This window comes from Alnus glutinosa, chromosome 11 (genome assembly GCF_958979055.1).
Source record: "Alnus glutinosa chromosome 11, dhAlnGlut1.1, whole genome shotgun sequence".
In the NCBI taxonomy this organism is placed as follows: domain Eukaryota; kingdom Viridiplantae; phylum Streptophyta; class Magnoliopsida; order Fagales; family Betulaceae; genus Alnus; species Alnus glutinosa.
Window position 1 is genome coordinate 18,762,728 of NC_084896.1, and position 19,476 is coordinate 18,782,203.

Genomic DNA, 19,476 nt, shown 5'->3' on the forward strand with positions numbered 1-19,476 from the left:
CTGTTTCTCTGTGTGAAAAGACTGGTTTAATTTTGTGTAAAGGCTAATTCTTTTTTCTGATGTTTTTATTTTCAACATGATTCACATTAAAGCTTCGCCCTTTCTATACTTTTCATGTGTAGGAGTTTGAATTTAATTGCTCTCTCTGAGACACTGGTTTGATCTGATACTTCGATTAATTAAAACATTTGTGAAGGATATAATATAATATAATTATTATTCCTCTTTAATTTGTCCTATCTGACAGACATAACATCTATTTAATTCGTATTTCTTTCTACATAACTCTTCCTAGAATTATTTGTTCATTTGGACTGACAATTTGGTTGGTTTGATAATTTTTTGGAGCAAAAATGACGAGGAAGAGAATCGAGATCAAAAAGATCGACAACACGATGGCCAGGCAGGTGACTTTCGCTAAGAGGAGGAAGGGGCTGTTTAAGAAGGCTCTGGAGCTCTCAACTCTCTGTGACGCTGAAATAGCTCTCATTGTCTTTTCTTCCACCGGAAAGCTCTTTGAATACGCCAGCTCAAGGTTTCTCTCTCTCTCTCACGTACACGCATCTCTCTACTTAGACAAACAAATTTTTTCTACTCAGAGTATCTCCGACATAGTAGCTAAATGACTCGTAATTTCTATTGTGAATAGGCAGAATATATATGATTTTTCCCTTTTTAGTGTGAATAGTAAATAAGCATTTGCAAAGAATTTTTTACTATTTTTTATATCTCATTTTTCATCTTTCACTCTCTCTCTCTCTCACTCTTCCTTTCAAATTCTTTCTTAAAAAAATAATATTTAAATAGAATAAACTATAGAATAAAAAATCTTTTAAAATGTGTACAGATAAATGAATAAGTAAAAAAGTTGAAAATGCTCTTATAGTGAAGTACGTCGCTTCTGCGAAGCACATTTTTCAACTTTCCTGATAGAGAAAGAGACGTTAATATCTGCTTGATGGGTTTGATGTGTCTTGTGAAATTGACACCTGTTTGCCTATTAATTTTTAGTAATTGTACAAGCTTCTATTTGGTGTACGTGTCAACGTTTCCTTTCATTCCTAACGATCTTTGTGTTTTTGCACTTCCCCGTAATTGAATCGATATTTGCTTGATGAGTTTGATGTGTCTTGTGATATTGACACCTATTTGCCTATTAAATTTAGTAATTGTACAAGCTTCTATTTAGTGTACGTGTCAACGTTTCCTTTCATTCCTAACGATCTTTGTGTTTTTGCACTTCCCCACAATTGAATCGACATTTATTGTCCTCCTACTGAGATGGTGGCAGCATTTATGTAAGACCAAACCAAGATATATACACTTTATTGACTTTAGATCTAATTTTGACTCATCTCATTTCCCACGTGAACGTATATAGGACAACAGAATATATTTAAAAATGTATAATCAAACAGTTTATCTGACCATACTTATTTTAAAACCTTAAAATTAATTTTTATAGATAAAGATCGGTTGGTGACAAAGCATGCATCATTAATTACCGCAGCCCAAAAACTCTTTGGCAATCCTCGATTCAACCTCATGCATCTCACCTTTTCCAATAGTGTTTTATTCATCCTTTCGGCAAATGTGTTCTGATCGAGATTCTTCAACCGTGAAGTGACGAGTAATGCCTTTTGTTTTGCATAATTCCAAGAATTTAGTGTCTCTGTGCTCCAATCCATTGTTGAATCTTAAATACTTCACTTTTCTTCTAGTATGATTTTCCACCTAAGCCTTCCACAACTTGAAGATGGTAATACCTCTTACTTGTGCTTCGTGAAATAAATCCAAACCTTCTTTGAAATATCAGCAATGAAAGTGACAAAATAATAAGCAGTTCCGTTTAAAGATAGTGCCACTAGTCCTCAAACATCCGAGTTAACATAGTCGAGAACACTTTTACTTGTATGAGACGCCACCTTAAAACTGACTCTTTGTTGCTTCCCATACACACAGTATTTGCAGAAACTCAATTTACATGACTTCACAACAAATTCTGTCATTTAAGCTTAAACATAGTTAACTCGCCTAAATGGCCAAACTTCATATGCCACAAAACCGTATCATCATTATTTGGTTCTATCGAAGTGGATGCCACAACACTACTTGTAACTGTGTTTCCGTGTAACTTATATGAAGTGTCAATTTTCTTACCCTTCATTACCACCAAATTACCTTTATCTATTTTAACAATAACCCAAAGAATCCAATGTGCTAAAGGATAAAATATTTTACTTAACTTCTGTAACATATCTAACATTAGTGAGTGTACTCACAATCCCATCAAAGATCTTGACTTTTATGGTACTTATCGCAATAGCCTTACACTTAGCATCATTACCCATCAGAATAGTACCAATATTACAAAATTAAACGTCTCAAACCACTACCTATTCAGACACATGATATGAACAAAGTGAAAGCGAAAACCCAAGAATCTGTATTTGAGGAAACTAAAGGAAGATCTACCCTAACCTCACTGTCATCGGACTCCTCATTGGCCACATGACTGAATCTATGGAACCTTTCTGATTCTTTTTATCTTTCTAATCATGTTTCAACACTCTGCAAAATCTTCTGTAGTGCTATTTATTGTGATAATAATAGCACTATATATCTTTTGCGTCTGATCGAGATTCTTCATCTTGTGCCGATCGTGACTTAGTACGAGACTCCCTACATCTCACAATCTTCTCTTTTGACTTATCCCTTCTGCGCTTTGGCTCAAACCTCTCCACAAACCCATTAGCCAAATCGTTGACAGGTTTTCTCTGTATTTCATATGACAAGAAAGATCCAGTAACATCTTCAAATGCTATTGTTTCTTTTTCATACAACAATGTCGTAACTAGGTATGTACGAACTGACCTGAAAAGGGAAAGATGGGAAATTTTCGGTTTGGTCTAAGGCAGAGATGGGAATACAGAGAGTGACTGGAAGACGATATTGAGAGTGCAGCGCAACAGTGGGATCTGAGAAGAGAGAAAATAAAAAACCTAAACTAAACCCTATGCCAAAGGTCCAAAATGAACTCCTGGAAAGTCTGGTTTAGGGGAGCTAAAAGCGAACAATATTGTGTCATTGGAGGGGTGGGTCGTTATAGCCCACTCTATCGACACTGACCCAATGGTAGCTTTTTATCTTTTAGCGGCCCCACTCACCTATTAGTATTTTAATCCATACCATAAATCATCCCTCCGTGACTCGAACTGTGACGTGGGGTTTGGCTCTGACACCAAATGATACAAACCTTAGGTAGAACTCACCCTTGAAAATTGGCTTGCAAGGAAATGATGTTCAAGATCTTATATACATATGGTTAATATTAGATTTTACCAATGTGAGACACAAGGATTGTAACACTCTAGCTCCGAAGCACAATGCTAGTCATTGAGAGTTGAAGGAAGAGAAGCAAACTTTCGTTTTCGTCCATGAAGGCGCAAGGAATGAGGGGCGAGATAAATGTTAGAGAGAGAGAGAGAGAGAGAGAGAAGGGAGGAGAAATGATAAAAAAAGAAAAAAGTGATGCATTGAGCTACAATGTCGCACCACATGGCATGAAAGTGTAGGTCAATGGGTTTTGCATATGGCTGTAGAGAAGCCGATAGAGGCATGTTTTGATCTTTTCGTTAGCCATTCTAGCTAAAAAGGTGGACTTTGTGCTAGGGTACCGAGGACACAACGAGGTAATAATTCAATATTTGTTGTGGCTGATTGGTTTTCTAAGATGGTTCACTTTATTGCCTACAAGAAGACATTTGATGATGTAAATGAGGCACAATTGTATTTTCGGGAGGCCTATCAACTTCACTGTTTGCCATTGTCCATAGTTTCTAATCAGGACACCAGGTTCCCCAGCCATCTTTGGAGGTGTTTATGGAAGTCATCCAATACAAACCTTGATTTTAGCAGTGCCTATCATCCTCAAACCGATGGGCAAACGGAGGTTGTCAACCATTCGTTTGGAGGTTTACTTAGGAGCTTGGTTGGTGAGCATTTCAAGTCATGGGATTAAAATTTATACCATGCGGAATTTGCCTATGATAGACCAACTAATCGAAGTATCGGGTTTAGCCCATTTTACATTGTCTATGCAACTAATCCTCGTGCGCCGTTGGATCTAGCACCAGTTCCTTACTTGAAAAGTTTACATGTGACGCGGGAGAAAACCAAGATTGTTCTGACAACGTATGATAGCAGTAAAAACTATGAATAGAAGATAGAAAAATGAATTCAAGAAGGGAGAAAATAATAAATAGGGAAGAGAAAACCCCTAATTGCCCCAAATAAGTAAACAGAGAAATAACTCTAAAAGACTTAAAATTTAATTGATAACTCAAAACTTGATTGAAAAATAACAAAGACTGGATGCCTTTATATAGGCTACGTACCTCCTAATTTAACAAGGAAAAGGAAAAGAAATCCAAATTGGAAAAGAAATACATAATCTTAATGGAAAAGGAAAACCCAATCCTTATTGGAAAAGGAAAACTAAAACACACATGCATAAAATAAATCCACCCTTAAGTCAATCTTCTCCTGCATCAGTCTCCCTAAGTAGGAAAGAACTTGTCCTCAAGTTTAAGTTGTCTCTGTCAGCATCAACAAAACATGGAGTCAAGTGCTTTACGCTGAACACATTAGAGGTCTTTAAATGACTTGGAAGACGTAGCCGATATTAGGCTTGGCAATTCAAGTCGGCGGGTCGGATTGGTGTCAACCCGACAGACCCGATTACACAATCGGGTCCAACACGACCCGACCCGATTATTAATCGGGTTGAATCCTTAAACCCGAATACAACCCGATTGCCAACCGAGTTACCTGAACACGACCTGGGTAACCCATCCGAATCGTCCGAAGAAGAAGAAGGATCGTTTTCATCTTCGTCTTCGTCTGAAGAAGATGAGCGTGAAGCCCATTGCATCCAAGCCATGGCCGTGAAGGGCGCCGCGTGAAGGCTGAAGTCAGTGAGGCGTCGTGGGCCGTGGCTGCCGGCTGTGTGCATGAACGGTGAACGAGTGAAGCTGTGATTCTGTGAAGGCAGAAATGAGGAAAAGGAAAAGGGCCAAAACTCAAAAGGCATGCGGCTAGGGTTCTCACTTCTCCATTCTTCACAAATTTATTTTTTTTTTTTTAACAGAACCGTGTCATAATCGTGTTCACGAGTCAACCGGCGGGTTGACCCGCCAAACACGATTATAAACGGGTCATAATCGGGTCAACCCGATTTTGACCCAAACCCAATATTGCCGAACCCAATATTGCCAAACCCAAACCCTGTATTTTCGTGTTGTGTTCGTGCCGGGTTCGTGGGTCGCCTCAAAAATTGCCGAGCCTAGCCGATATGCATTAGCATTTATCTTTTGCATAATCTCACAAGGCCCAATCTCTCTCTCGCAACTTGTTATACTCACTGACAAGGAAGCGATCACGTGTGAGTACAGCCCAAACCAAATCACCAACCTCAAAAGTTACCTTTTGTCTATTGTTGTGCAAATATCTACCTAAATAAATGAGATTCGCAATACATGATGCTTAATGTTTACCAGCAACAAGGGAATGGTATCTTCTCCTAAAGCTATTGATTTCCCCAAGCAACGAGTTAGACATAGTATCTACTCTAACTCTTTTCTTCCTTGAAGGATTTAGCATGGTATCTACCAAGTTGTTCTTCAAGGAAGCATAAATCTTTGGAAATCGATAAACACACTCAGATTGGAATATGGTATCTATTCCAGTTGTCTTTATGTTGATTAATCCAAGAACCTGTGTCGGGGTTCTTTCGTTACTCTATTATGCCCAGGACTCGGTCATCCAAATTGACATAAATAACAAATCCATACCACATGCATATGATGGCCAAACATAAACATGCGTGGAATTCAAGAAACTATAATTAATCAAGTTAAGCATCAATATATAAATTGTAGCAATGCAAATTGAAAGACTTAAAGAGACATGATTAGGGCTTCAATCGAGCCCTAACTAAAGTATTAGTTACAACTAATATAAACTAAAATTATATACATACAAAAAATAAATAAAGGAAGAAAATAAAAACTAGAAAGAACCTCCTTGATGTAGTCTTTGATTCTTCCTCAAAGCTTGTGTGTCTTTTCTTCAAAGGCTAGAGGCCTATTTATAGGGATTAGAGAAGCTCTAGAAGCTCTAGAATTCCTATTACAATTCTAAATAGGTCTTCTAGTCCAAATAGAATAATTACAAGTCTTTTCCTTTTCTGAAATTTCTATCCAAGTAGGAAAAGGATTCCAAAATTCGTACAAATTTGCGGTCTTTTATTGCGGGGCGATTTTGGCATAGTAAACATCAGAATTAGGAAAAACCTATTTCTGACATATTTGTTGAGTTTCTTATTATCTTTCCAACGCCACAAATTTTGTTGCAATCTGATACTTGAGCCGAAAGTTATGATTAAATTACTGAGACGTACTCATTCTGGATTCTTTTCAAAAATAACGAATTTTTGCCAACTTCTCTTTCCTTAAATTCAAAATTGATTTGGAGTTGAATCTATCCAAAAGTGAGTTTGCCGACTTCGTTATAATCTTGGAATTTGATGGATTTACTTCCAAAACCTGTAAAATACAAGAAAACACAAAAACAACACAAAACATCAAACTATAACAAAACTAAGAGCTTAACATATGTAAATTAAGGGGCTTGAATGTGTAACATTCAGCACTTATCACACCCCTGAACTTACATATTGTTAGTCCCTTAGCAATGCAAAATTGAAAATAAAAGGAAAACTAAAACAATAACTACTCTACCTCCTCTGTCGTGGGAAACACGATTGCATTTAGCGTATGCAATAAGCCTTTTAAACCCCTAGGACTCCCTAGTGGACGAGTGAAGTCTCGTGAGGGTTTGCCATGAATGATACCTACAAACATTATGCTAAAATTCATGTTTATTCCAAAGAGTTAAGTGTCACCAAAATTATGGTCTCATACATTAGCAAGCTTAGAAAGATAAACTCCATCTTCAATATAAAATAGAATTCCAAGTCTAACCACTTACAAACGATAAGCCCAGGCATCATAAGTTCAATTCAGTGTAAGGTGAACTAACACATAATCATGAGGCTTCAAATTAATTCCAATGTGCAATGATTCAATATATCAAAATTCACTGAGATCCCCATCAAATTGAATAACCAAGGCATAATAGCAAGAGCTTTATTCTCTCTTTTTTTTTTCTTTTTTTTCTTTTTTGGTCAGACTGTGCAATGCTTAGTTCTCTTAAGCTTTCTAATTGACCCATGCAACAAGTGTTAGGCTAATGCTCCCAAACCAGATGGCTTTAAGGCACTAGGTGTGGAAACACCCATAAGAGCTTACTAACTCGAGTCAAAAAGGCTACAAAACTAAACTAGTCATGACTTTAACCAATCCAAATTTCTCACTTTTTGACGTGAACATTCAATGCTTAATAAGGCAAGAAGTCCAGTTACTCAATGAAAGCTTCAAAATGGTTTTTTTTCTTTTTCTTTTTCTTTTTACTATTATTATTATTATAAATATGCCAAGGTATCCATTCAACAAGTCGCCTAGCTTCACTCAAGACATTGAAAAATACACAATCAGGTTCATATATCATGCCTCACAAATTATATGCTAATGTGCTTGTGATAGTTTAGATTGACACAAATGAACCTTAGATGCCAAAAGTAAGTAGTAGGACTTTAGAATAAATTTCAAATGATCATGTGTTCAACATTCTAAGCTCACCAATTACAATTTTTAGATCAACCAAAGTCTTAAAAATAACATGAACATGCAATTTCAATTTTTTTTTTAAAAAAACAAAAAGTGAGAAAATGTGTGTGTGTCCCATACCCCCAAACTTAAATTACACATTGTCCTCAATGTGTAGATAGAATGGAAAGATCATACTTGGGAGATGAGAAAATTGGTTGGACTAGGTATGGCTCATAACATATCCCCAAACTTGAATGCAAAAACACTTGTCCCTGAAAAACAAAACTAGAAAAACAAAACCAAGGAAATGAAAACTAAAAAATAAAAAAGAATAGAAACTAAAATTAACCACAATAAAACTAAAATTAACCAAAATAAAATGAACTATAATTAAAAACAAAACCAGAATTCTTTAAGGATATGGATTTCCAGTGCATGCAGTGGCCTCAATACCACTAATCTAGGCAGATGTACTTGAGCTCTTGGACTGCTCTAGCGCTGTTGGTAGTAACTTTTGAGTTTTAAACTTGAAGCACCAATCTTTTCTTCTCTTGGACTATAGAGAATGAATTCTACCTACAAAAAGGTAGTTCCTAATGTTCACAAATCGAGGTAAATCACTCTGAGAATTTTCGAATAGCTTCTCATCCGGAAGGGAATCATGAACTGGAATATTATGACGAGAATACTTAAAGAGTTTTTCTACTTTGATGACCTCAGTTTGCTCGTCTAATAGCAGTAACAGACTATTCTCATGGCCTCTTGGTAATTCAGGAATAGGAGTTGATGCTGAAGAAACCTCAGTACTCACTTCCTTGCCTTTTTCCTGATGTAGATCATGTGTGACCTCAATATGCTCCTCCTTCCCCTCTTCCTTATGATTTTCGACCACTTCTTCATTCCTCAATGTTGTGATAGCTTGCTCATGATAGGAAGAACTCCAATCCTCCACGTAATATCTACTAGGATTAGCCACCAACTGACTTTGAAGCTCTTCTTCGCTTTCTCTTTTGAGGTGGTTGATGATTTGTTCATAGTCAGCTTCCATTGGGAATTCGCCCATTTTTCTCTCACTTAACTCTTTGGCCAATTGCCCCACTTGTGTTTCCAATATTTGGATAGATTGACTGATTTGAGCATTGGTCTGTTGTTGCTCAGTCAAAAATTTGAGTAGAGCATCTTCAAGGTCATTCTTCTTTGGCTTTGGATTCGATTGGACCGCTTGTGGTGGAGCTTGATAGTTATTTTGCTGCTGGAAATTTCTTTGCTGCCCTTGGGGATTTTGCACATTCTGAGTGTTACTCCATGAAAAATTGGGGTGGGTTTGCCACCCTACATTGTAGGTGTTGGAGTATGGATTGTTCCTTGGAGGATAGTTATTCTGGTCCACATAGTTCGCTTGCTTCTGAGCTGTAAATGAAGACATGGGACAAGTCTCAGTGGTGTGGTAAGAATGAGAACATATGGCACATACCTCAACTTGAGCAATCTGTTGAATGGGAGAGATGTTATGAGTAGTCATGACTTTCACTAGCACATCTAGTTTCCTCTCCAGGGTAGCCATCTGAGTTTGAACTCCATTATTGACATTCACTTCATAGACGCCTTTTCCTTTGAGTCCTTGCTTCGAGAAATTAGACTGTTGGCTCCATGCCGGGTTATAGGGATCAGAGTAGAAATGATTACTCGGTCTAGAGAACGGTGTGTCCATATGCTCATAATGATAGTTAGAAAATTGTCTCATTTCAAGACAATCTCTAACATAATGATAAGGATTAAAGCAATATGAACACGGTTTATGGGGTGTAGGAATATCTCCCCACATGAATAAAATAACAAAAAGAAATTAAAATAACAACAGGACCACAAAAATAAAAAATTTAAATTAAAGGAAAATAACTTCTTCTTTTTTTTTCTTTTTTTTTTTAAGATGATCATAAACAGAAATAACTAAAATAAAAGGAAAAACTTTAAAAACATAATTTAACACAATCCCCGGCAACGGCGCCAAAAACTTGTTGTGCAAATATCTACCTAAATAAATAGGCAAATACTTGTACGTTTTACTCGCAAGGGCACAAGATCAAAACAATAGTATAGCAGGCAAATACGAGATTATTCCCACGAGGATTGGTAAATTATGCTTAAAAAGATATTCCTAAAAGAGATATGTTTCATAAGACGAGATAAAAGATTGAATTAAAAATAATAATAAGAAAAGGTAGGGCTTCGATATTCACCGCTAATCATACTCAAATAAGATTCGCAATATGCACAATACTACAATCATAACATGATGCTTAATGTTTACCAGTCACAAGGGAATGGTATCTTCTCCTAAAGCTATTGATTTCCCTAAGCAACGAGTTAGGCATGGTATCTACTCTAACTCTTTTCTTCCTTGAAAGATTTAGCATGGTATCTACTAAGTTGTTCTTCAAGGAAGCATAAATCTTTGGAAATCGATAAACACACTTAGATTGGAATATGGTATCTATTCCAGTTGTCTTTATGTTGATTAATGCAAGAACCTGTGTCGGGGTTCTTTCGTTACTCTATTATGCCCAGGACTCGGTCATCCAAATTGACATAAATAACAAATCCATACCACATGCATATGATGGCCAAACATAAACATGCGAGGAATTCAAGAAACTATAATTAATCAAGTTAAGCATCAATATATAAATTGTAGCAATGCAAATTGAAAGACTTAAAGAGACATGATTAGGGCTTCAATCGAGCCCTAACTAAAGTATTAGTTACAACTAATATAAAATAAAATTATATACATACAGAAAATAAAAACTAGAAAGAACCTCCTTGATGTAGTCTTTGATTCTTCCTCAAAGCTTGTGCGTCTTTTCTTCAAAGGCTAGAGGCCTATTTATAGGGATTAGAGAAGCTCTAGAATTCCTATTACAATTCTAAGTAGGTCTTCTAGTCCAAATAGAATAATTACAAGTCTTTTCCTTTTCTGAAATTTCTATCCAAGTAGGAAAAGGATTCTAAAATTCGTACAGATTTGCGATCTTTTATTGCGGGGCAATTTTGGCATGGTAAACATACGAATTAGAAAAAACCTATTTCTGACATATTTGTTGAATTTCTTATTATCTTTCCAACGCCATAAATGTTGTTGCAATATGATACTTGAGTCGAAAGTTATGATTAAATTACTGAGACGTGCTCGTTCTGGATTCTTTCCAAAAATAAAGAATTTTTGCCAACTTCTCTTTCCTTAAATTCAAAATTGATTTGGGGTTGAATCTATCCAAAAGTGAGTTTGCCGACTTCGTTATAATCTTGAAATTTGATGGATTTACTTCCAAAGCCTGTAAAATACAAGAAAACACAAAAACAACACAAAACATTAAACTATAACAAAACTAAAAGCTTAACATATGTAAATTAAGGGGCTTGAATGTGTAACATTCAGCACCTGTCATTATGTGCTTTGTACGTGGCATTGCTATCTATCACTTTCTTGACTTGGTCATGAACTCCTCGAAGATAGTCTACCATTTCGTCAGCCTTAATACTCAATCTACCAATACAGGGAATGGGTGTCAAGTCAAGCACTCCTAACGGATTCTGCCCGTACACGAAGTCAAAAGGGCTCAGCTGAGTCGTTCTGTTCTTGGACCGGTTGTAAGCAAACTCTGCATGTGATAAAGCCAAATCACACTGCTTTGGCTTATTTCCCGCTAAACTTCTCAAAAGATTTCCCAAGCTCCAATTCACCACCTCTATCTAACCATCTGTTTGGGGATGGTAGGCACTACTGAAATTAAGCTTGGTCCCTATCCTTTCCCACAGACTCTTCCAAAAATGGCTCATGAATTTTGTATCTCAGTACGATCTTGGAACCCCATGCATGCGAATAATCTCCCAAAAATATAGGTGAGCAATTCGGGTGGCATCCATCGTCTTCTAGCAAGCTACAAAATGGGTCATCTTGGAAAATCGATCCACCACCACAAGGATAGAATCCATGCTCCTTTGTGTGCGAAGTAAACCCAAAACAAAATCTATGCTCACGTCGAGCCATGGGCCATCAGGCACAGGTAATGGGGTGTATAGACCAGCATTTGTGAGGGCTCCCTTGGACCTCTGGCAAATAAAACATCGTTCCACATAACGTGCCACATCACTAGTTAGCTTGGGCCAATAATAGTCTGATGAGACAAAAGCCAAAGTTTTGTCTCTCCCAAAGTGACCTTCTCCATGTAACTCTCGTATTATCTGTTCCCTCAATGAACTATATGGAATGCATAACTGTAAACCATGGAACAGATAACCATTAAGAATAACACAATCACTACGCTTACTTACAGACACCTTAGCAAATATCTTCCCGAATGAAGGATTTGCTGTATACAACTCTCGGAAAGTATCAAAACCCATAACTTTCGTATGTATCGTAGTAAGAAGTGCAACCCGCCTACTCAATGCATCAGCAACTTTATTCAAGGTCCCAAATTGGTGTCGTAAGGAAAAAGTGAATTCCTGACAGTAGGCAACCCATTTGGCATGTCTGTGGTTGAGCTTCTGCTGGCCATTGATATACTTGAGGGCCTCATGATCAGTGATAAGGATGAATTCCTTTTGCACCAGGTAGTGACGCCAATGCTTCAAAGACTGTACAATGGCGTAGAACTCCGAATCATAGGTGGAATAATTCTTCTTTGACCCTGACAACTTTTCACTGAAAAAGGGATCGAACGCCCCTCTTGGTTAGGACACCGCCAATACCAACGCCAAATGCATCACAGTTGACTTCGAAAATCCTTTCGAAATCTAGAAGTGTGAGAACAGGTGCTTGTCATCTTCTGTTTCACCAATTGAAAACTTATATCGGCTTCTTCAGTCCATTGGAAAGTTCGACCCTTTATTAAGCACTTTGTGATTGGTGCAATCAATGCACTGAAATTTTGGAAGAACTGTTGGTAGATTGACGCCAATTCGTGGAAACTCCATGTATACTCTTAGGTGTTGGCCACTCTAAAATTGTTGTCACTTTAGACTGATCTTCATGAATACCATCAGTAGATACAACAAAACCAAGAAAAGTAACGTTTGTAGTAAGAAATGAACACTTCTTCCGATTGACATATAAACACTCTTTCTATAGTGTTTCAAAAACCTCTCATGCAAGGGGCTATAAATGAGGATATCGTCAAAGTATACAACAACGAACTTTCACATGTAAGGCAGCAACACCTGATGCATGAACCACATGAACGTGCTAGGTGCGTTGGATAGCCCAAAAGGCATAACCATCCACTTGTACAACCTATGATGTGTTTTGAATGCCATTTTCCACTCATCTCCAGGCCTGATTCTGATCTGGTGATACCCGCTCGTAAGGTCAATATTGAAAAAAAAAAAAAAAAAAAAAAAAAACTGAGAACCTGCTAACTGATCTAGCATGTCGTCTAAACTAGGAATTGAGAATCTATACTTCACCATGATTTAATTGATGGCTCTGCTATCAACACACATGCGCCACGATCAATCATTCTTTGTAACTAAGAGAGCGGGAACTGCGCATGGACTCATGCTCTCTCGAATGTAACCTATTTTCAACAACTCTGTCACTTAGCGTTGCAATTCTTCAGATTCTTTCGAATTGAGGCGATAAGCTGGTCGATTCGTCAAGCTTGACCTTGGCACAAAGTCGATGTGGTGCTGTATATCTCTCGTGGGTAGCAAACCAAGGGATAGTTCCTCTGGCATCAAATTAGCAAACTCTATCAACACCTCTCGTAACTCTATTGACACATCATCATCTACTCTAGAACCCTTTTCACATGTCATCAATGCATACACAGCGCGCTCTTTTATTTCCTCCAGGAACCAAGACAATGACAGGAGATTAACGCCCTTCTCAGTCATTGGTACAGGGATGACTCCTCCTCGCGCGAGGTGCTAACATCACCTTCTTTCCCTTGATGCTCAAAGTATAGGTATTTCGCCGCCCGTTATGGACAACACCTCGATCATACTACCAAGGTCTGTGATGTAGGTCTTTTGTTTACCAAAATATATCAATAATAAATTAACCGCTCACAATAGAACGAATCCTTATAGGATAAGGCTATAGAGAGGGTGTCGAACCTCAAGAACTGCAGGGGCATTGTTATCAAATTTATGAAGATTAAAAATAACTAAAGAAAAGATTGTTGATGTTGTGATTAACTAAAGTGCATAAAATAAACGTAAAAGAGAATTGAAATATAAGAGAGAGAAAGAGTAGAGTATTGACTTCACCGCTATCCGCACATCAATGGTTAATCATAATTAATTAGAGAAATTCATTCTATGCATGCTAAATAAACAAGAAATTACCATATTAAAGATAAGTATAATCCATATTTGGTTGGTACAGACCGTCCACCAAGCCACTAACATGCGGTACGACCCGTCTTCCCTAGGTATGGATTAGCTATGTCTTAAATAGGATACATACAATCCGTGCCATCTTCGGTTGGCACGGATCGTCTACCTAAATTACACTAAACTATGGTGTAGTACGATCCGTCTTCCCTAGGCATTGTCTATCTAATCCTCTTGATCGTATTTCAATTAAACCCGTTGTATAATCATCATTCTTATAATCACAGAAAGTAAGAGTGATTTGAGTTCAATAAGGGTTAAAAAACTTTCTAAGACAAGAGAAGAATTCTACCAATATTGATTATGAACTAAAGAACAATTACATTGAAAGATGAAGAACAATATCAAATTGTAGCAATTCTCATAATTATACAACCAACATGCATAAACTGAAATTTTCGAAATTAAAATACAATCAAACCATTGTGCTTGGATAGGGCTACATCAATACCCTACAAAGGTTTTTAGCTGCTCATGACGCTGCTGCAATGGCCTCCTGCCATAATTACTTCTTTTTAACTCTTCAAGCCTTCAAGAAGTTTTTTCTGTCTAAAGCTAAGCACAAGCGCAAGCACCCCTTCTCTTGAAGCTTAGGGGTCAATTTATAGGGAGCAAACAAGCCCTAGAAGCCCTTGAAATTCCAGAAAAATCGTTTCTTGAGCTTCTTGTCAAATTAGGAAGCAATCTTAGTACAAATCGGAATAGGAATCGTCCAGATTTGCGGTCATTTATTACAGGGCAATTTTGGCATAGTAAACATTCGAATTAGGAAAAATCTATTTCTGACATATTTGTTTCATTTCTTAATAGCTTTCCAATGCCACCAATTTCATTGAAATCCAATTCTTGAGCCAAAAGTTAAGACCAAAACACTGAGACATGCTCATTCTGGATTCTTTCCAAAAATAAAAGATTTTGGCGACTTCTCTTTTTCTTAAAGTCAAATTTGATTTGGCATTTGATTCTTTCCAAAAGTGAGTTTTCCGACTTCATTATTATCTTGGAATTTGAAGGACTTTCTTCCAAAACCTGTAAAATATAAGAAAACACAAAAACAATACAAAACATCAAACTATACAAAACTAAGAGCATAACATATGTAAATTAATGGGCTTGAATGTATCACATTCAACACTTATCATATTCTCAAACTTACATATTGCTAGTCTCTTAGCAATACAAAACTAAAAATAAAAGGAAAACTAAAACAATAAGATAAATCATTCTTTCGTGAGATGTACGATTGCATTTAGCGTATGAAACAAGCCTTTTAAACCCCCTAGGATTCCCTAGTGGACGAGTAAAGTCTCGTGAGGGTTTGCCAGTAATGATACCCACAAACATTGTTCCTACCATGTTATTCATAAGATGAAGTATCAGAAAACAATAATTCTCATTCATTAGCAAGCTTAACAAAATAAACTTCATCTTCACAATTTCAGGGAATTAAAAATTAAGATACTAATATGGCATTATGAGATATCACAAGATTCAACTAGTGTAAAGTGAACTTAACACATAGTCATGGGGTTTCAAAAACTAATCTCAATCATGAACGGTTCAATACTCAAAATTCGTTGGACTCCCCATTAGATAAAACAACTAAGACCTATATATTTATTATTATTATTATTATTTATACATATATGGAGGCTGTGCAATACTTAGCTCCCTTAAGCTTTCTAATTGACCCATGTAATGAGTGTTAGGTCAATGATTCCCAAACCAGATGGTTTTAGGGCACTAGGTGTAAAACACCTTAAAAACTTACTAACTCGAGTCAAAAAGGCTACGAAGCTAAACTTAGCCATTTTATCAACAAAGTAAACTTCCACTTCTTGACGCGAACACTCAATGCTTAATGAGGCAAGAGGTCCGGTTACTTAGTGAAAAGCTCAAAGTGATCAATATTATTCTCTCTTTTTTTTCTCATTTTTTTTTTTTTTATTTATACCAAGGTTATTCCTCCAATAAGTTACCCAACTGCATCCAAGATTGATGTGGTCTTTTGTTTACCAAAATATATCAATAATAAAATTAACCACTCGCAATAGAACGAATCCTTGTAGGATAAGGCTATAGAAAGGGTGTCGAACCTCAAGGACTGCAGGGGTATTGCTATCAACTTTTTCAAGATTAAATATAACTAAATTAAAAAGATGTTTGATTTGTTTTTTCTAAAAATAAATGCATAAAAGTAAAAGACATAAATTTAAAGAGAGTAGGGATGAGATAAAGAATAGGGGATTGATTTCACCACTCACCGCCTAACAATGGTCAATCATAAATTAATAAGGAAAATTCATACTATGCATGATATAGGGCTCGTCTCACTCTAGTAGTCAAGAAATTACTTCTAAAGAATAAGTATAATTCATCTTCGGTTGGCACGGACTGTCCACCTAACCACTAAGATGCGGTACGACCCGTCTTCCCTAGGTATGGATTAGCTACGTCTTTAATAGGATACACACAATCAATGGAATAGTATAATCCATCTTCGGTTGGTACAAACTATCTACCTAAATTACACTAAATTAGGGTGTAGTACAATCCGTCTTCCTTAGGCATGGTTTATCTAACTCTCTTGATCAGATGTCAATTAAAACCGTTGTATAACAATCATTCACATAATCACAGAAAATATGAAGGATTGAGTTCAATCAATATAAAAGACTTTCTAAGACAAGAAAAGAAATTCATAAGGATTGAATATAAACATTAAGATCAATTCTCACAGTTATACAACCATCATGCATATAGAAAATACCAAATTAAAATACAATTAAACCATTGTTACTTGGAAAGGGCTACATCAACACCCTATTAGGAATTTAGCCGCTCATCGTGATGCTGGGATGGCCTCCTGCCATGTTCTTCTCCTCTTCAACTTGTTAAGCCTCTAAGAAGAATTTTCTGTCTAAAGCTAAGCACAAACACCCCTTCTCTTGAAACTTAAGGGTCTATTTATAGAGACTAGGAGAGGCCTAGAAGCCCTTGGAATTCCAAAACAATCGTCTCTTGAGTCTTCTTAGTCCAAGTAAGAAATTGAAACTTCAATCCAAGTAGGAAAAGGATTCCAAATTCGTCCAGAATTGCGGTATTTTATTGCGGGGCAATTTTTGCATAGTAATCATCCAAATTGGGAAAAAGCTATTTCTGACATATTTATTGATTTTTTTATTAGGTTTCCAACGCCATCAATTTCATTGCAATCCAATATTTGAGGCAAATGTTATGATCCAAATACTGAGACATGTGCAGAATCCAAATTTGAATCCAATCCGATTTTGACTCTTATTGGAGAAATTTCGATTTAATCCTTCTATTGATTTGATTAAACTTAACCACATCATATAAGTCTTCTATTATGATTGGTTAAGCTTACCAATATCTTCTAGATCTTCTCAAAGTGTGCTTTAAGCCCAAAATCAATGGAATTAATTGTATCTTTATTTAAAACCTGAAAACATTAAAACAACACAAAATCAAACAAATAACAATGCTAAGGAATTAACATATATAAGTTATGGAGCTTGAATGTGCAACATTCAACACTTATCAAAGACATTGATAACAGACATAACTGATTTCAAATTTCATACCCCACAGACTACGTGCTAGTGTGATTGTGAGAATCAAATTGAAACAAGTAATATCTCATGCTGCGAAAGAAAATAACAAAACTTCTTAATTCTCTAGTCAAGTGATCATGTGTTCATCATGTTAAGCTCAACAATGAAATACAAATCAGAATTAAAGTTCAACCAAATTCTTAGAAATAAAATGATCAGGCAGTCACAATATCTACAACAGGACAACAAAATGTTTTTCCCACCCCCAAACTTAAACGATACATTGTTCCCAATGTATAGATAGAGATACAATACCGGGTGGAAGGAAAAAAAATTAGGCTGATTGTACTCCCCCAAACTTCAACGCAATAATGCATGTCCTGAAAAAGAAAGCACTACTCCAGCTGTATAATAGGCATCAAGAAAATCAACAGGAGAAGTATTAGTAAAGTGGGTTGCCTCCCATTAGCGCTAAGTTTAACGTCTTTAGCCAGACAAACCAGATCCACAAAGAAATCAAAAATAAAAACGAGGAAGTGTAAGAAAGAATCCTCTAGTCCAAGTAGGTGGGATCCGTCAAGTGGATGGAAGCAACATCTCTATTCTGTGCAATGCCCTCTATGTAGGGCTTCGATCTTTGGCCGTTGACTTTGAACAAAGTGTCATCCTTTGGGTCCCGTAATTCAACGGCGCCATGTGGAGACACCGACTTGACTATGAAAGGGCCCCATCTTGAGCGGAGCTTCCCAGGAAAGAGCCGGAGTTGGGAATTGAAAAGCCATACCTTTTGTTCCGGCACAAAGGACTTGGGAAAAATATGTTGGTTATGAAATGCCTTTGTTTTTTCCTTGTAAATGAGGGCACTGTCGTATGCATCATTGCGCAGCTCCTCCAATTCTGTCAACTAAAGTTTCTGGTGAGAGCCAGCTTCTTTCATGTCAAAGTTGAACTACTTGATTGCCCACAGAGATTTGTGCTCTAGTTCCACAGGAAGGTGGCATGCCTTGCCGTAAACAATCCGGTATGGAGACATACCGATTGGTGTCTTGTAAGCTGTGCGATAGGCCCATAATGCATCATTGAGGCGCAAGGACCAATCCTTGCAGTCAGGCCTAATTGTCTTCTCTAGAATGTGCTTGATCTCCCTGTTTGAAATTTCCACTTGGCCACTAGTTTGAGGATGGTAGGTGGTAGTGCGCTAATCGACTACATGAATTTTAAATTTATAAGTTTGAACCACTCACAATAGTACGTATCGATTATACTATTGTAAGGGTGATCGGTTTACAGAGATTATGGGTTGTTTTGCATAACGGGATACTTATAGAATGTATTTAACTTAACTTAAAAATAAAAACAAAGTAAAGGTTGTAAAATTGAAGCTACAACAAGTAAAGTAAAGAAAAGCGGAAATTGAAAACAAACTTAAAGGAAACTTAGGGTATTAATCTTGTCCAATCCTCAACCAATGAGATGCTTAAAGTCTATATGGATCTTCCTAATATGCATGATATGAGCGTGTAATGGGCGTCAACCATTACGACGACCTCGACATGAAAACACTTTCGTTAAGACGTAGTTATAAAGCACCTAGTTTTACATTAATCGACTCCACGTAAAGATTAGTCTATAATTGAAAAACATTTACACTACGAAAGGTGTGGAGTGATTAATGCTCCCTAGCTTACTACTCTACAACACATCCTAATAAGTATACACAATACATGCAAACCCTAACTAGGCCACAATGATAAAGCATCTAGTTTTGCACC

The 19,476-nt window shown here is 36.8% G+C and overlaps 1 protein-coding gene across 1 annotated transcript in view; it reads left to right on the plus strand.

The window, feature by feature from the left end:
- Window positions 1-238: 238 nt before the first annotated feature.
- The window catches only part of LOC133882249 (MADS-box protein SVP-like), a 46,646-nt gene continuing 27,408 nt past the window's right edge, over window positions 239-19,476 (plus strand). Inside the window, exon 1 of the mRNA XM_062321375.1 lies at window positions 239-535. Within this exon, the coding sequence (XP_062177359.1) occupies window positions 354-535 (182 nt within the window). The 5' untranslated portion in view covers window positions 239-353. The remainder of the gene's footprint in view (window positions 536-19,476) is intronic.